The sequence below is a fragment of the Linepithema humile genome, chromosome 2 (genome assembly GCF_040581485.1).
Source record: "Linepithema humile isolate Giens D197 chromosome 2, Lhum_UNIL_v1.0, whole genome shotgun sequence".
Taxonomy (NCBI): domain Eukaryota; kingdom Metazoa; phylum Arthropoda; class Insecta; order Hymenoptera; family Formicidae; genus Linepithema; species Linepithema humile.
In genome coordinates, this window is record NC_090129.1 from 26,171,759 (window position 1) to 26,191,006 (window position 19,248).

The window sequence follows — 19,248 nt, forward strand, 5'->3', positions numbered from 1 at the left end:
TGACAGGAAGAGGAGGTAGACGACAGGCAGGCAGGCAGGCAGGCGGGCACAGACGAGAGCCTGTGTGTCGTCGTCGTAAGTGCCTGCGTATAGAGCGGCGCGGTGGGTTCTCCCGTGTCTGTCGTCATGTCCTGGCATAGTCGCATCATCGTAATACCGTGGCAGCCTTGCACCGAGGCGGCGCAAGTCGATTCCCGATTCGCGTGATCCCGTCGTCTCTCGTCCGCCAGCAGCAGCAGCCGACCCTGGCGCGCCGTCGATGCCTTTGTTCGCGGCCGGGAGGTGGACGGACACGAATTGTCGCGACGACGTAGTGAGGAACGGCGCAAGGACGAAAAACGTGCGGATGAAAAGGAGCCTGGTTTCGTTAGTCTAGCTAGTAGCTAGCAGTAGTGAGTAGTAGACAAGTGAAGTGTACTCGCGTGAGAGAAGGTGCGATATAATCTTTCTCTCTCCCACTCTCTGTGTCTCCTTCGTCTCTGTCTCTTTTCCTCACTCACTCTTATTCACTCTCTCTCTCTCTCTCTCTCTGTCGGGTGAAACGGCGCTCCACACCCCGGCGCGGTCCTGGACACGTCTAAGAGAAGGAGACGACGACGGTGTAGAAGGAGGCGCGGAGGAGCCGACGACGACGACGTCGAGATGCGCGAGTTCAAGGTGGTGGTCCTCGGCTCGGGCGGGGTGGGCAAAAGCGCACTCACTGTGCAATTCGTGTCCGGTTGCTTCATGGAGAAGTACGACCCGACGATCGAGGACTTCTACCGCAAGGAGATCGAGGTGGATAACTCGCCGTGCGTGCTCGAGATTCTCGACACCGCCGGTACTGAGCAGTTCGCGTCAATGCGCGACCTCTACATCAAGAACGGCCAGGGCTTCGTCGTGGTGTACAGCCTGACGAATCACCAAACCTTTCAAGACATCAAGGCGATGAAGGAGCTGATCACGCGTGTCAAGGGTACGGAGCGCGTGCCGGTGCTCTTAGTGGCGAATAAGCTCGATCTGGAGCATCAACGTGAGGTCGGTACCGAGGAGGGTCACCAGCTCGCGCAACTCTGGGGCTGCCCGTTCGTTGAGGCGAGCGCCAAGAATCGCACTAACGTCAACGAGGTGTTCGCCGAGATCGTGCGCGAGATGAATTTTAGTCCTGAGAAGGAGAAGAAGACCTATTGCTGTTGCAGCGTCCTCTAATACTTAATCAAAACCCTCACTGGCCCAGATTATTTACTCGCGGACCGAACTAGGTGAAGAAAAATTACAGTGTGTACAGTGCTACGGAGAAGAGCTTGTCTCGAGCTCATCGACGTGTTTCTTCATCGTCCTGATGGTTCTCCTCACGGCTTCTTTCTTGACCTTAGGATGCCTCGAGGGAAATACAGTGTACAGTGGCTTTCGGGTATCTTGTAAGCGTGTTTCGTCGGAGAACCTGCCGAAAAAGGTTCTTCCAGCCTTGGGACGTGCTGTGCATTCGTCAAGGCTGGCTCACATTGAACGCTGTATAATTTTTCCAACGGGGATTATGGTTCTCCTTTTTCTAACTTTTGGAAGACCGTCCTACGAGAACGACGGCCGCGTTAAACACAGATATTTTATTATACGCGAATAGTATTATGTATGTAATATTATTGTAATATATTATATATATATAGATATATATATATATATATACATATAAAATCTAGATAGATTTAAGAGAGAGAGAAAAAGAGCGAGCGAAAGGTAGCTTTACCTCGGCAAAAGGACCAATACTCTGCTCGCGAGAAAGACGAAGGTATCGAATACCGCGAAACCAAAACTCAATATCGGCTTTCTGCTCAATTTCAGACAGAATCGTCGCACGTAGATCCCGCGTTCTGATGTAACAAATCAAGATTAGGTGCTGAGCCGAAAATTGAATACTCGCAGACTTTTGAAGGAATCACTGTGATGGTCGATCTTTCTAGCATGGTGATAGATTCAGCGATAAAAAGCTAAGCTAACTAATGTTCGAATAAAGGTTCAATTTGCATGCGAATGTTACGCAGTCCATCTGATTCGAAGATAGGAAGATAAAAAAAAAAAATCGATATGGTTTCGAGAGTACTCTTCTCTGTGCAATTGTTCTGTGTTAATTTAAGCTAAGGAGGCTGATTAACGAGCGAGATGTCATAAACGTTTTTGTACGAAACGTTTGTTATAGTGACATTAGTATACAGGGTACCTTATTTGCTTAATCATCTGAAATGTCTTTGTTGCTCTCAAAATCACAAGGAAGTGTTTCGGAAGCAAACTATTTAACACGAGGGGCACTCTGATAATAACATTCGAGTTCTTTTCGAGGCAAATAATTTGTTTTTGAAACATTTCAGAATATTTCGAGATATGTCAGACGATTAAACGATCCTGTATGTCGGTTGTACAGTCTTAACACTGAACTATTTTACCGTGCGCAAGGGAAGGACACAGAATGAAGTTTTATATACGACACTTTAGTGGTTAACGGATAACCCATTTGTTGTGAGATTTCTTGTGATCCGTTGTGTAGCAAATACTAATGTTTGACTTTCATTTTGCTTTAATGTCTGTTTGATACGCGATATTGTACTTGTAAACTCTAATGCAGGAGGAGTGAGAAAACTAACACGTCTCAATGATCACAAAATTGAATTTTAATGAACTAAAGGCCGTAACTGAAAGCTGCTTTTAGTTTGTTAGAATCTAAGGTCTCAAACTATATTATTATACGATGACGGGAATATTAGGAGAAACGATTTCGTATAAAGTTAGTTAACGTAACAATGTCAATCTAAACTTGTAATTTGTAAGCTTTGTACGGTTTGTACAAGAGTTTGTATTATATAGGCCGCAAGACTGCACACTTGATCACTAAGATTGATGAGTGATCTTTTTTAACGAGTGATCTTACACACCAAAATGATGGAGCACAATAGTTTATTCGTAGTAGAGTTAAAAACATCGCGTGTGAGCTCACCAATGTTTCACACTGATCCCTTCAACTGCAAAATTACGTATATACTTAGTGTTCATCGCCGATAAAGCACCAAGATGAAAAGTATTGTAATAGCAGAATTATAACTTTTTTTTTCAAGAATATTATTTTTATCTCTAAGCCTCTATGTGAAAAATTATAGAATTGCATTTGATTAAAAGTTTCTTACAACGTCATGCAAAGGAAATTTAGAAAAATACTAAAAATGTCCGAAAATGCAATTACAATACTTTTCATTATTACCATTGCATTCGAAAAAGAAATATGCAGACTCTCCGAAACTGTTGTTGAGTTCATGAATGTAAAAAGTTGTTGGATGTAAAGAAATTAGAGCAATTATTCTGCTTCTTATGAGTGACTCGTGAAATTGATCGAGTGTTAATATTTTAAAAGTTGCTTTATAAACTTATTTTAAAAATGTTATGCAAAATTTCTATATATATGTTACAGTACTAATAAATTGTAATGTGTTATCTGCAGTAATTTTTCAGTAACACAAGCTGTTAAAATTTGCTTTTATATTCTCCTCGATTCTTTTTATATTAAAAAATTTGATGAAACCTTTAAAACGATTTGTCCTTTCGATGAATTTTGCGAGTAACTATATTAGTAGTAGATAACGTGTGTAATTTTTTTTGTGTGATCAAAATCGTATTATCCGATGTTAGATATCGCTTCTCGATGAACACAACGTAACAACAGTTACTACATGTTATTCAGTTCGGTGCATTGTCATACAAACCTTTGGATGTACCAGGATTTCTTCCTGAATTTTTATATTCTTGCGGAATTAAATGTTTTCCTTTTTCTAAATTTGATTTTTAGAGAAACCTCAAGCTATCTTTCACTGGTGCTCAATGTGAATTTGTTAGATTAATTTTGTTTTTTATTCAAATCGTATTTATAATTTTGAACAAATTTAGAATATCGTATTTAAGAGACATCCAAAGGTTAAATGCAAAACAAGGAAGGAGAACAAGTCGTTCGTTTAAAATTAATATCTTTTTGTTAATTTATTAGAAAATAATGTCCCGTTTTTGCAACAAGATATATTTTCAATTTGTTTAAATCGTGTACGCGCGATATTTTCCAACTAAAACTATGAGAATTAAGAGTTAAAAAGGACAAAGGAAGAATGAACTGATGTACAGTATTTCTACGATTGGTAGTTAGATCGATCTTAAATATTGGAAAGAGATATCCGTTCATATATCCTGAGCACATGTGTCATTTTGTATAACGCAAAAACTCGTTTGATGCATCTTTTTCTGGATCCTGTATTAGGAAAAAAAAAAAAAAAAACATTAACGAAGCGCCGGAAACTGCGGTCTTATACTATCTCGCGGTTTACAGCGAAGAAAGGAAAACAAAAAAGAAGAAAGGCGAAACGTTTCATAAACCACTATTTTATCACAAACTCGTGGAAAATTCTTATAGTCTCGCTGTGATCCCGTAGTCGTAACTCCGCATCTTTTGTATATCGAACAACAATAATCGAAGCCTCTTCTCCCGGTTTCGAGCGAAAGGCCTCTTTACAAAGCGTTTTAATCGTTGTCACCTGACTTCTATCACACTTCTTGCGTTTTTTCGCCCTATTTTACAAGGCGACACACACACATACATACACTTTTACACAAAGTCCGGATCACAAAGGACGCAAGGCCGTCATCCGCCTAGATAGCTCACCAAGTATTTAATATACTCGAAAAATCTATTTATATATTTGTATAAGCAGAGAGAGAGAGAAAGAGAGAGAGAGAGAGCCGCGTCACATGTCTCCCACGCGTCAAACTCTCAATATTGCACGCGCTATTTTTCTAAAGCGGCGTCTGAAAATTTTTATCGCAAGAATGGTCTGTGGTAAGAGCGAATTTATTTGGAGAGCTATCGCCGCGGTAGCAAAGCGTCAAGAGCAAAAAATTGCACCATGCCTGGAGTCGACCAGCATATCATATACATCTAAGGACCAGAATTGTTTCTAATCTTCTTCACCTTATTTTACGAATCAGTTATTTTCTTACACGAGGGAAAGGAAAGATTGAAAAAAGAAAAAAACAAGGATGACACACCGTGTGTATACTGTAGCGATCCGCAGTTCGGAGATACGTGTGCATTTGTTATGCAACCGGGTCACGCACATATTAATAATTGGAGAAAAAAACAAGAGAAAATAAGAGCAAGAAAAAAAAACACCACGATTTAGATATGTGTATATCGGCCTTTCAGTACTACTACCTGCGTATCTGATATATTGAGTACGAAATACGTTATATATTTTTTACAATGTGAAGAATCTGTAAATATATTATATAGCGAGTCGAAGTATATATAATAAAAGGTAATTATCTTGAAATTCCGAGGAGAGACGAAATATCTCAGAATGAACATCTCTTACGGCGAAAGAAAAAAATGTGCATTGCGTAACACACCAAGTGCGGTCTCTTTCTTTCATGCACAGCTGTGCAAAATGCTTTGTTGTAATTATATGTGGAAAGATCACGTGGGTAGACGAAGCTAGAATGCTGGAATGCATGCAAAGTTTTCGCTTTACTAATTTATCTTGCTGATTCTTTTCGTCCATTCTGTAACAAATTGAGATATACATTTCTGAAGTATTTTATATTATTATTCTGTAGTGAAAAAAAATTGTCTGCTAATAATTATTACTTGAAAATACCTTCGATTTATTTAAAAAAATATTATTGATTGAAAAATATTCGATGACATTCTTGATGAATTAACTGGACGGATAAGCAATCGATTTAACACGTTTTCTATGTTGAATACCAGCATGAGAATCTAGTCATGAACGAATAAGTCGCGAAGCACTCGTAAAACGCAATTGCATTTGCGTTCCTCGACTACTTCCACTTCCGAGCAGAGAATGATTATTGCAAGAAATAACGCTCTTTGTTTTTCCTTTTCTTTATCCAATTGACGAGATATTTTTTTTTTTTTTTTTAAGCTTAAAACCGTTCTCCTCGCTCGTTGTGAAAGTACCAAAGGTCTACCCTGAAGATTTGTCCATGTGATAATTTCAAAAAATTTAGGCCTTAGTTATGAAAGATTTAAATTTAGATTGTAGACTGATGCACATTTTTTCTTTATTTACAATTTTCTTTTATTTCTTTTTATTTCCTGACTATTGTAATAATAGCATTTGACACTATCGCACAAATATAGCATTAGAATTCTGAGATTGATGACATGCTACCGATCGGACATGCTTCATCTTGCGATGAAAAAGTCTTAATGTAAGTTGTTTAAGTCCACGAAAAAGAGCATATGCTTATAATTCTACTATTTTGCTTTAAATTACAATGTTTTTGCTGAAGTCATGTTAAAACTTAAATTATTTACGGAAAATCGGTTTATATAATTATTCTTAAGCGCAGAATATACGCAGCATAATAATATTCCCGTTGTAAAAATATCGAACTTATTAGGTGATTAATCGTAATTCAGTTTGTACGATGATAAAAATTTGACGTTTGTGATTATGGAGAAAGACTCTATTAAGCTAACGCTCGCATATACGTTTTAAATAAAATCCTTTTATATTTTATTTTGCATTTCTTGCACATGCATTTTATTAACCAATCATCGGTTCATTATGTATATTTACATATGTTATATATACGAGGTAGAATCAAGTTTCGAAAGTGATTTTCATGCGATGATGAAAACTCATTAACTTGAAATCATCAACTTGTTAATCATTAACTTGAATATATGCATAAGCGATAAAAAACAAATTGAATTTTTTTCAATTTAATAATACAACAATCAAATAATCAAAATAACAATATAAATTTATAGAAACATTTTTATGTGCAGAATAAAAAAACAGACATAATATAAATCTTAGAATGTTGTAGTCAAGCATTTCTAATATGCAAAATACTATCGTTCGGAAAATACTATCTTCATTTTCTACATGATATATTTTAAGTTTATATATGATATTTGATTATTTGATGAATATTTTCATTTCTCTTAATCGAACTTTCGTTATTTTATTTCGACGACTATATATATTAAATATATTGCGTGTGCAATATATTTTATTACATATGAGATTGTCGTGATTTTTTACAAAAAATAATCACGGCAAAACAATTATTTCTAAAATATTTCCTCCTATATATAGCTATGTTTCGACTTAATAATATTTTTCTGTTGTGGTAAAATAAAAAATACAAAATATATAAAGTAAAATAAGTAAAATAAAAGATGATTACATAACGCAAATATATAACGTTATTTTACTATAAAAATGATCATGTATTATAATTTCCTAAAGGGCAATTGTTAAAATTTGCGTAATATTTTCTTATATATAAAGCAAAATATTTATATCCAATAATACGAAAAAATGATCACTATTATATGCATCATCGGTACATATACAGATCGAAGACACTTTCCAATAAAAATAAAAACTAATACAAGTAGTGACAAAAAGTATCCTAATTGTAAACTATTTGTATAATAGTTCTTTCTGTCCCGTAAAATTTCTATTTTTATAAAAATTTAAGTACATGCATTGATTAAATGCATTAAGTAAATACGTAGTAAATCAATAATTTTATTTTTATCAAATACGTAGTGATACTCTTTAGCAATGAAAAATTTCTTCAACAATTTCTTTCGTATTATTTCTCTCGATACATATATCGTTCAAGTACTTCATTCAATGATAAATGGGACAGTGATCATTTTGATAGAAAAATAATTACAGCAACTCATGAAGTTGATCAAGTTTTCCAAACATTCAGAAAATAATTAAATATAAATATTATAATATAAAATATAATATTAAATTTAATAAGCTAGTATCCTTGTGATGTTCGCTTTCCTCATGTTACCAAAAATTTTTACACAACTGTAGAAAAAAAAAATTTTGCGAGTAACTGATTACAATCAATATGCAATAGAAAATCATCATCAATATTATGAGTAAAACGATTATTTTCCGTAAAAAGTGAAACAAATTATTGGAACTACTTACATTTGATGCAACCTTATGTCTCTGTATTGAGCAGTGTCATGCAATCGCATACGAAATTGTATTCGTTAAACATATCGAATAATTTATTGGGGCCGGCTCGTGAGTTTGTCTCGTCGTTTAACAAGGTGGAACTGCTAGAATATATAGATATTCTATAAAACATCCTTTCTATAATATTTTCTATTCTACGATACTTTTCTGTGACATTTATATTCTCTCTATAACATATATTATTCCATGATATTTTGTGATAGATAAATATAGAGAGATCCTACACAATATTTTATAATATGTTTTTGCAATAGAAATTGTAGACACACACATCATATATTTTTGTATTTAATAGTGTTCTAATATTTTATGACATTAATTCAATATTTCAATTGCAGTTGATAGCATATTCGAGTTATAATAAAATTGTAAAGTATAAAAATAAAATTACATCAAAATTCAAAAATAAAAGATAAAGCAAAAAGAAAATTTATCATAAAGATGCATTAAAAACAAAATTAAAAATCTCCCATTCGCTCACCTTTCCAAATTTTCTTCGACAGAAATTGTTCTTTGACTGCTGAGTCGACCGAAACACACTCGCATCCATTCCTTAACGTTACAAAAATAATGTTTTACATCTGTATAAAATTTATTAGTGAACATGTTATTGATATATATGAGCATGCAGCTATATGACTCAGCGTACTGTGTGCCATTTATTAATTGTTTCAGAGAGGATAAAGTCTCCAGCAAAATATAGCAAATTGCGACATGTAAATTTGCGTCTGATTTTTTTGCAAACTTTTTGCAAAATTTAACAAGAGTGCGCAGCAGTGTAATGGAAGCGTTTGGCGGAAACGTCTTAGAATACACTATAGTAAGCTGTATCGCTTCGGCCGCTATCCGCACTAAGTTTTCGTATGCTTCCAACTGGCTGGTCCAGCCGAAATGGTAATATAGCTCTGTCAGTTCGTACACGTGCGACTTAAACTCACTCATAGTTGCATGCAGCATCATATGTCGTATCAAGCTCTCTCGATTGATTCGAGTACAATTCGTAAATCTTTTATTGTATATCCATATTGAATTTGTTCGCAATCTTTGATGTATGGGAAAGCAACGCGCCTCATAGTCCTGTATCACATGTAGGACATTGATTGTGTCAGGTGCAATTACCATTAACATCTGTGCACGATCGAGTGGCTCTAACCAATTGCCGATTGTGCACTTATATTCGTGCAATTTTTTCGCCATCACTGCAAATGTGTGGGTTTGAAGGTATGCTGGGAACTTGATTAGTATTTCACATATAGCAGACAATATCTCGTTCGTTTGCTCTTTTATCCATTCTGTGTTTCTCCTTATCAATGACATCTTCTTGGCCAATGCTACAGTTAGCAGTATGTAATTTATTTTGTTCGCATAATCTAGCTCCATCAAAATAAACTGTAAGCTAATCGCAATATGATAAAGATTACCCTTGATATCGGTCATTAACAAATAGGGGATGTAAAAGTAGTTGAACAAATCATTTGTTTTTATCACCTAGAAAAGAGAAATTTAAAGGATTAAAAAATAATGGAAATAAAGTTTTCAACGAAATAAAGAAATATAAAATAATTTAAAAAATTAAAGTCTTTTAACACGCACGTGATTCAATGAATGTTAAAATATATATTTTAACAAATTTTTATTCGAATAATAAATGCTTCAAATTTATTTCTGAGTTGCTAATATAGAATTTACGTATCATAAACGTATTATATCAATTACGTAATTCATACATTAGTACGAATAACAAATAACAGTAATGTTGAATGTTTTTGAAAAAGTTTGGAAAAATGTATAACTATATTGTCTATTTTTTAATTTATTACGTTTTACCTGATACATTACCTTATTTTGTATCATTATTACTACAAAATCGCAGAACTTCTGCACATTCCAGTCATTGTTGTTGAAACAAACTTCTTTCAGGATGACCAGCAGTAAATTGTATCGTTCGTCTGCTTTTATACAAAGGAACTGTTGTAGTGACAACAAGTCGTATGCCGTGAAAGTAAAATTCTTATAATCAATATACTCGATCACGATCTTTATTAAAATAGTCAGCACTTTCTTCGCGTTCAGTAGAATACAGATCATGAGCACACGTAATTTTAGAGGATCATGTATGTCTATCTTGTCCTTAATGAAATTATGAAACATCTTGTCATCGTACATACACTCTAAATAATTGTCCTGAAAGTGCCGCTTCGTGTATTTTAGCACATTCAAGAATAAATTCTGGTCCTCCACTCGATGCAGTATGGTAATTACCGACACATATGCTTGATTTCTTTCCGTTGCGTTGAGCGAATTCGCAAACACATGGTGGAGATACTCAAGCAAAAAGAAGATATCCTCTTGCAATAAATGCACTCGGTCACTGATGAAATTCATCGTTAATTTGTCCCATTCTTTGTAGCGTTTCATCAATTTTCTCATATTTTTTGATTTGTCATTAACAATGCTGGCACGAAGCTCCTGAAGAGATAAACTGAATCTGTTAGAATTTTCTGGGCTGGAGAAATCAGACCAATAAATAAATTGCTGTAGAAGATGACGCAGATGATTATTTTCCACCAAAAAATCATCCTTCTTCATGTATTTCATAAAATTGTGACACTCAATAACAACGGCATGCTGCAACGAAGTCGCAATATTTTCTTCGTCTTCAACCCCTGTCCAGTATACGTATTCGAGGTAATCAATCTCTTGAATATGCTTCAGTAGTAGTGTAATAAGTTCCTGATCCAACATTATTATGATAGAGTTTATCTCATAATTGGTAAATTTATGATAGATCTCAAGGGACAGATTACAGAACGACATAGTCCCGGACGTAAGTCTGTACATATCTGCTACGTGTGTAACATCTGGATTTATAAGATTTGAACTTAATTTTTTACACATGCACAATCTTGTGTAGCGAAGGATGCGTTTCAAAAAAGTTCCGCGTTGCTTGTATTTTTCTTGAATGCATATTTCGGGAAACTGATTAAATTTGTCAAATAGATCCAGTAACATCTGAAAATATGCCACTAATTGGTATAAGCGTTCCTTCGCGTTGTTCTTTAGATGTGCATTCAAGTCCAGCCACAGGCATTTACAATATATTCTGTTGATCAGGCTGAAAATCAAAGATATGGCACGCTCACTTTTCAATTCAACCAAACACTTGATCGTTATATCCAGAATTTCCGCACACAAATCCAGCGGTATGTATTGAAGCGATTCGACTAATACTTCTTCGTACTCTAGTCGCCATATTATCTATAAATGTCATAATAATATAAATACACTAAATAATGATAATTTATAATTATTAGTAAAATTAATTGTCATGATTCAGTTTTTTAATTAACGATGCATTAAATTTAATAAATTATTTCGAAGATAAAATCAAAAGTAAGTATATATTCGTAAAATATGGTATATTATTAATTACAAATAATTAATAATATACAAATTACCTGTATGAAAAGATACGGCGATATATTAGGCCACATATTCACTTTGTGTCCATTCGCAAAGTCCATTTGAAGATAGTCCTGTGAGGGAAAACTGGTATTCAACAGAAGATAGTTGTAGCACTGTACGACGATCCATATCCTACTAAAACTTCTTTTATCCTTTTGTCCATCCTCTGAGATTCCTATGGGAATTTTGCATTTTTTAAAAATATCAACAATACCTTGCATCAGTTCGTTGATAAAAAATGAGGTTTCCTCCGTCGTTCGAGAAGTGATATAACATAGTTGGCCGAACAATTTCCGTTTACTTATTAAAAGTTCCTTCATACACCAGGAAAAGTTTGCAATTTTGTCCATTTTCGGCAGATGCTTGATAATGTATCCTAAACAAGTATCATAAACAGATGAACAAAATATACAAGATAATATAACATAATATAAAATGTGAATATTTGGGCTTACCAAAATTTTCTATTTTACAGACACTTCTCATTCAAAATTTACTGTCATGAATATATCGTCATTGTAACATAAATCTGCCGGAACTTTTTAGCGCTTCTACCAAATTTATTCGTATTTTACGTGTTTGTCGTAATGCGTAGAATACTTTTTTAATATTTATTTAAACTCATTACATATAATGCAAATATTCAAAATTAGATTCAACACGATTCAACGATCTCAATAATGCTGTTTCTATTCTGTTTCACTTCTAAAACGACTTGCAAATGCTTCACAATCAGTGATACTCGATTGACTTTGAACGTGATTGTGTTTCTCCTCAATGTCAGACAAACCAAAACGAATGCCCACCTGCTGGTCAGTTAATAACGAAGTTTGAAATTGAATCAAATAAACAGTAATTAATATATATATATATATATTTGAATCACAATAAAAATTATATACTTGTAATAAGCTAATTTATGTCGTCATTCTAAAACGCAAAATATAATATTCCCATTGCAAAAATATCGAATTTATTACGTATAATTAAACGTAACTCAGTTTATACAATGATAAAAATTGAACATTTGTGATTAATGAGAAAGACGCTATTAAGCTATATACACATGCTATATACGCATGCTATATACGCATGCATATATTTTAAATAAAATTCTTTATATCTTATTTCGCATTTCTCGCACATGTATTTCATTAACCAATCATCGGTTCATTATGTATATTTACATATGTTAAATATACAAGGTAGAATCATATTTCGCGCAAGTGATTTTCATGCAATAAACGTTAATAATTAATATCAACTTATTAATATATATATATAAGCAATAAAAAAAAATTAAATTTTTTTTTTCAATTTAATAATACAACGATCAAATAATCTAAATAAAATTAATTTATAGAAACATTTTTATGTGCAAAATATAAAACAGACATAGTATCATAGAATGATGTAGTTAAACATTTCTAATGTAAAATGTTTAGAAAATATTATCTTCATCTTTAACGTGACATATTTTAGATTTATATTTGATTATTTAATGATTATTTTCTTTTCTCTTCATTTCTCTTAATTGCATCGTTTTATTTAGTCGCTTATATGTATCAAATACATTGCATATACAATATATATTATTACATATGCTGACATGTCGTGTTTTTAAAAAAAAATTTTTTGCCTGAAAAAGTAGTCAACGAAGTCGTAATATCTTCTTTGTCTTCAATCTCTGCCCAGTATATGCATTCGAGGTATTCAACCTTTGAAATTTGCTTCAGTAATAGTGTAACAAGTTCCTGATCCAACATTATCACGATAGAGTTTATCTCGTAGTTTGTAAATTTATGATAAAACTCCAGGGGCAGATTACCGAATGTAAGTCTGTACATATCTGCTATGTATTTAACATCTGGGTTTATCAGATTTGAACTTAATTTTTTACACATGCACTATCTTGTGTAGCGAAGGATGCGTTTCAAGAAAGTTCCGCGTTGCTTATATTTTTCTTGAATGCATATTTCGGAAAACTGATTAAACTCGTCAAGTAGATCCAGTAATATCTGAAAATATGCCACTAATTGATATAAGCGTTCTTTCACGTTGTTCTTTAGATGTACATTCCAATCCAGCCACAGGTATCTACAATATATCCTGCTGATCAGACTGCAAATCAGAGATATGGCACGCTCACTTTTCAATTCATTCAAGCATTTGATCGTTATATCCAGAATTTCCGCACATCAATCCAATGGTATGTGTTGAAGCGATTCGATTAATACTTCATCGTATTCTAGTAGCCATATTATCTATAAATGTCATAATAATATAAATACAATAAATAATAATTTATAATTAGTAAAATTAATTGTCATAATTCAATTTTTTAATTAACGATGAATTGCATTGAATTTAATGAATTATTTCAAAGATAAAATCGAAAGTAAGTATATATTCGTAAAGTATAGTATATTATTAATTACAAATAATTAATTATATACAAATTACCTGTATGAAGAGATACAGCGATATAATAGGCAACATATTCACTTTGTGTCCATTCCCAAAGTCCATATGAAGATAGTCCTGTGAGGGAAAACAGGTGTTCAACAGAAGATAATTGTAGCATTCAACGATCTGTATCCTACTAATACTCTTTCTATCCTCTTGTCTGTCCTCTGAGACTCCTATGGAAATATCGCATTTTTCAAAAATATCGACAATAGCCGGCATCAGTTCGTCAATAAAAAGTGAAGTTTCCTCCGTTCGAGTGATATCACATAGTTTGCCGAATAATCTGTTTATTTATTAAAAGTTCTTTCATACACCGGTAAAATTTGACACTTTTGTTCATTTTCGACAGATGCTTAATAACGTATCTTAAACAATAATCAGATGAACAAAATACACAAGATAATATAACATAATATAAAATGTTAATATTTGGGCTTACCAAAATTTTCTATTTTACAGACACTTCTGATTCAAAATTTACTGTCATGAATATATCGTCATTGTAACATAAATCTGCCGGAACTTTTTAGCGCTTCTTCCAAATCTTTTAGTATTTTACGTGTTTGTCGTAACGTGTTAAATAATTTTTTTTATATTTATTCACATGACATATAATGCAAATATTCGAAATTAGATTCAACTCGATTCGACAAGCTCGATAATATTGTTTCAGTTCTGTTTCACTTTTAAAACGATTTGCAAACGACTCACAATCAGTGATACATAATTGACTTTGAGCGTGATTGTGTTTCTCCTCAATGTCAGATAAAGCAAGACGAATGCCCACCTGCTGATGAGTTAATAACGAAGTTTGAAATTGAATCAAATAAACAGTAATTAATATATATATATATTTGAATCACAATGAAAATTATATATTTGTAGTAAGGTAATTTATGTCGTCATTCTAAAACGCAAAATATAATATTTCCATTGCAAAAATATCGAATTTATTACGTATATTAAACGTAACTCAGTTTGTACAATGATAAAAATTGAATATTTGTGATTAATGAGAAAGACGCTATTAAGCTATACGCACGTATATATTTTAAATCAAATTTTTTATATTTTATTTCGCATTTCTCGCACATGTATTTCATTAATCAATCATCGGTTCATTATATATATTTACATATGTTATATATACAAGGCAAAATCATATTTCACGCAAGTGATTTTCATGCGATAAACGTTAATAATTAATATCAACTTATTAATATACACATAAGCGATAAAAAAAAATTGTTTTTTTTCAATTTAATAATACAACGATCAAATAATCTAAATAAAATAAATGTATAGAAACATTTTTATGTGCAAAACAAAAAATAGCCATAGTATTTTAGAATTATGTTAGTTATGTTAATTATGTAGTTAAACATTTCTAATATAAAATGTTTAGAAAATACTATCTTCATTTTTTGCATGACATATTTTAGATTCATATTTGATTATTTGATAATTATTTTCATTTCTATTCATTTCTCTTAAATTCCATCGTTTTATTTCGTCGCTTATATGTATCAAATACATTGCATATACAATATATATTATTACATATGCTGACCTGTCGTGTTTTTTAGAAAAAAAATTTTTGCCTGAGAAAATAGTCACGGTAAAACAATTATTCCTAAAATATTTCCTCCTATATATAGCTATGTTTTGAGTTTAACAATTTTTCTGTTGCGGTAAAATAAAAAATATAATGATTACTTGACGCAAATATATGACGTTATTTTACTGTAAAAATAATCAAACATAATTTCCTGAAGAGTAATCGTTAAAAAGTGCGAAATTTTTTCTTATATATAAAGCAAAATATTTATATCCAATAATACAAAAAAATTATCACTATTGTATGCATCATCGATATATACATAAATCGAACACACTTTTCAATAAAAATAAAAATTAATACATATACAAGCAATGATAAAAAGTATTCTAATTGTAAACTATTTGTATAATAGTTCTTTTTGTTCCGTAAGATTTCTATTTTTATAAAAACAAAATGTACATGTAAATTTTTTCAAAAATTTTTATTATTGTGGCATTCGATTCATGTATTGTTCAAGTATGTCATTTTAACGATAAGTAGGACAAGAATAGAAAAATAATTATAACAATTTATGAAGTTGATCAAGTGTTCCAAAAATTTCAGAAAATAATTAAACACAAATATTGTTGAAAGTAATATTAATAAACTTGCATTCTATTGGTGTTAGCCTTCTTTATGTAATCAAAAGTTTTTACACAATTGTTGAAACACTTAAAAATTTCGCGAATAGCTGATTACAATCAATATAGAATAAAATATTATTATCAATATTATGAGTAAAATGGTTATTTTCCGTAAAAAACAAAACAAGTTATTGAAACTACTTATATTTGACGCAACCTTTGTGCCTTTGCGTTGACCAATGTGATGCAGTCGCATACGAAATTATATTCGTTAAACAAATTCAATAATTTATTGTTGCTGGCTCGTGAATTTGTCTCATTGTTCAAAGTGGAAGTGCTAAAATATATAGATATTCTTTAAAACATTCTTTTTATAATATTTTTTATTCTACGATACTTTTCTGTGTGACATTTATTCTCTTTATAACATATATTATTCCATGATATTTTTGTGATTAATAAATGTTGAAAGATCCTAAACTGTATTTTATAATATGTTTTGCAATAGAAATTGTAGACATAAAATATTTTTGTATTTAATAGTTAATATATTCTAATATTTTATAGAGTGTTCTAATATATGTTATGACATTAATTCAATATTTCAATTGCAGTTGATAGCATATTCGAGTTATAATAAAATTGCAAATTATAAAAATAAAATTACATCAAAATTGAAAAATAAAAGATAAAACAAAAACCAACGAAATTTATCATAAAGGTGCATTAAAAAAAAAAATTAAAAATCTCCCATTCACTCACCTTTCGAACATTTTTTCGAAAGAAATTATTCTTCGACTGTTGTATCGACCGAAACACACTTTCATCCATTCCTTAACGTTATAAAAATAATGTTTTGCATCTGTATAGGATTTATTAGCGAACTTGTTATTGATATGTATGAGCATGTCGCTATATACCTTAGTGTACCGTGTACCATTTATTAATTGTTGCAGAGAGAACAAAGTCTTCAGCAAAATACAGCAAACTGCATAATGTAAATTGGCGTCTGATTTTTTTGCAAACTTTTTGCAAAATTTAACAAGAGTGCGCAGCAGTGTAATGGAAGCGTTTGGCGGAAACGTCTTAGAATACACTATAGTAAGCTGTATCGCTTCGGCCGCTATCCGCACTAAGTTTTCGTATGCTTCCAACTGGCTGGTCCAACCAAAATGGTAATATAGCTCTGTCAGTTCGTACACGAGCGACTTGAACTCTCTCATAGTTGCATGCAACATCATATGTCGTATCAAGCTCTCTCGATTGATTCGAGTACAATTCGTAAATCTTTTATTGTATATCCATATTGAATTTGTTCGCAATCTTTGATGTATGGGAAAGCAACGCGCCTCATAGTCCAATATTACGTTCCGGATATCGATTTTGTCAAGTCTTATAATTATCATTGACATCTGTGCCCAATCAAGTGGCTCTAACCAAATGCCGACTGTGCAGTGATAATCGCGCAATTTGCTCATCATCGTTTCATATGTGAAAATTGTTGGAAAACATCTTTGGAACTTGCGTAGTACTTTACGTGCATTATACAATGTCTCGTCCATGTCTCCTTTTATGCATTCCGTGTTTCTCCTTATCAAAGACATCTTCTTGAGCACTGCAACAATTAGCAGTATGTAATTTATTTTGTTTTTAAACTTGAAATCCTTCGCAATAAACGACATATTCTGAAGCATAATGTCAAGATGATTAACATTATCCTCGTTGAAGTCAGTTCTTATGAAATAGGGGATGTAAAAGTAGTTGAACAAATCATTTGTTTTTATCATCTAGAAAAAAAAAATTTTAAGAAATAAAAATAATGGAAATAAAGTTTCCAACAAAATAAAGAAATGTCAATTAATGAAAAAAATTAAAGTTACTGTTTTAACACGCACGTGATTCAGTGAATGTTAAAATATATATTTTGACAAAGTTTTATTCGAATTATAAATGCTTGAAGTTCATTTCTGAGTTACAAATACCTATAGTATTTACATATCATAAAAATATTATATAAATTGCATAATTCATAGCATATGCATAATTGCATAATACATTAGTACGAATAACAAATAACAGTAATGTTGAAGTAATGTTTTTGAAAATAAATTGGCCACATTATCTGTTTTTTTATTTATTACGTTTTATATATTACCTTAATGTATAGCATATCTTCTAAAAAAGTGCAGAGCCTCGATCCGTCCAATATGTTGTTGAAACAAACTTCTTTTAAAATGACCAGCAGCAAATTGTATCGTTTGTCTACTTTTAAACGAAAAAACGGTGTAAGCAGCAACAGCTCTCCTTCTTTTTTTTTGGTAAAATTCCTATCGTCAACGTGGTTGATCATTATTTTTACTAAAATAGTCAGCACTTTCTTCGCGTTCAGTAGAATATGGATCAGGAGCATATGTAATTTTCGAGGGTCGCAAAAATTTATCTCGTTCTTTATAAAATTATGAAACACCTTGTCATCGTACATACACTCTAAATAATTGTCCTGAAAGTGATGCTTCGTGTATTTTAGCACACAGAAATGTAAATTTATCACATTCACCCGTTCCAGCATAGTCACTACCGACAAATATGCTTGATTTCTTTCCGTTGCGTTTAGCGAATTCGCAAACACGTGGTGGAGATACTCAAGCAAAAAGAAAATATCATTTTTTTCCAATAAGTGCATTCGGTCACTAATGAAATTCATCGTTAATTGGTCCCATTCTTTGTAGCGTTTCATCAATTTTCTTATATTTTTTGATTTGTCATTAACAATGCTGGCACAAAGCTCCTGAAGAGTTAAACTGAATCTGTTAGAATTTTCTGGGCTGGAGAAATCAGACCATTGAATAATTTGCTGTAGAAGGTGACGCAGATGATCATTTCCCATCAGAAAATCATCTTTCTTCATGTATTCCATGAAATTGTGACACTCAATAGCAACGGCATGCTGCAACGAAGTCGTAATATCTTCTTTGTCTTCAATCTTTGCCCAGTATATGCATTCAAGGTATTCAACCTTTGAAATTTGCTTCAGTAATAGTGTAACAAGTTCCTGATCCAACATTATCATGATAGAGTTTAT

At 32.3% G+C, this 19,248-nt stretch overlaps 2 protein-coding genes across 9 annotated transcripts; one reads left to right on the forward strand and one right to left on the reverse strand.

The window, feature by feature from the left end:
* The first annotated feature begins 18 nt into the window (after nucleotides 1-18).
* Nucleotides 19-6,551, forward strand: Rap2l (Ras-associated protein 2-like). The gene has a single exon (XM_012359721.2). It carries the CDS (start codon nucleotides 643-645, stop codon nucleotides 1,186-1,188), a length of 546 nt encoding a protein of 181 aa, XP_012215144.1. The 5' UTR covers nucleotides 19-642; the 3' UTR covers nucleotides 1,189-6,551.
* LOC105667886 (uncharacterized) lies at nucleotides 6,357-16,369 on the reverse strand. 8 transcript variants are annotated; one of them, XM_067349617.1, is made up of 8 exons: nucleotides 14,422-16,369; nucleotides 13,977-14,155; nucleotides 11,969-13,777; nucleotides 11,507-11,889; nucleotides 9,888-11,306; nucleotides 8,530-9,536; nucleotides 7,998-8,215; nucleotides 6,357-7,871 (listed from the first exon to the last, which is right to left on the reverse strand). In XM_067349617.1, exons 3-7 carry the CDS (start codon nucleotides 11,997-11,999, stop codon nucleotides 8,011-8,013), a joined length of 3,045 nt encoding a protein of 1,014 aa, XP_067205718.1. In that variant the 5' UTR covers nucleotides 12,000-13,777; nucleotides 13,977-14,155; nucleotides 14,422-16,369; the 3' UTR covers nucleotides 6,357-7,871; nucleotides 7,998-8,010. The 8 variants fall into 8 exon arrangements, with proteins under 8 accessions (XP_067205718.1, XP_067205716.1, XP_067205715.1 ...); XM_067349615.1 differs by having other exon boundaries at nucleotides 13,977-14,265; XM_067349614.1 differs by having other exon boundaries at nucleotides 13,977-14,347.
* Between the last annotated feature and the right edge of the window lie 2,879 nt (nucleotides 16,370-19,248).

Coding starts and splice junctions, on each gene's coding strand:
- Rap2l (XM_012359721.2), top strand. CDS start 643: ATGCGCGAGTTCAAGGTGGTGGTCCTCGGCTCGGGCGGGGTGGGCAAA.
- LOC105667886 (XM_067349617.1), bottom strand. CDS start 11,999: ATGAGAAGTGTCTGTAAAATAGAAAATTTTG. Junction 11,890..11,968: donor CTGTAAAATAGAAAATTTTG/GTAAGCCCAAAT, acceptor ATACTTGTTTAG/GATACATTATCAAGCATCTG. Junction 9,537..9,887: donor TAATAATGATACAAAATAAG/GTAATGTATCAG, acceptor TCTCTTTTCTAG/GTGATAAAAACAAATGATTT.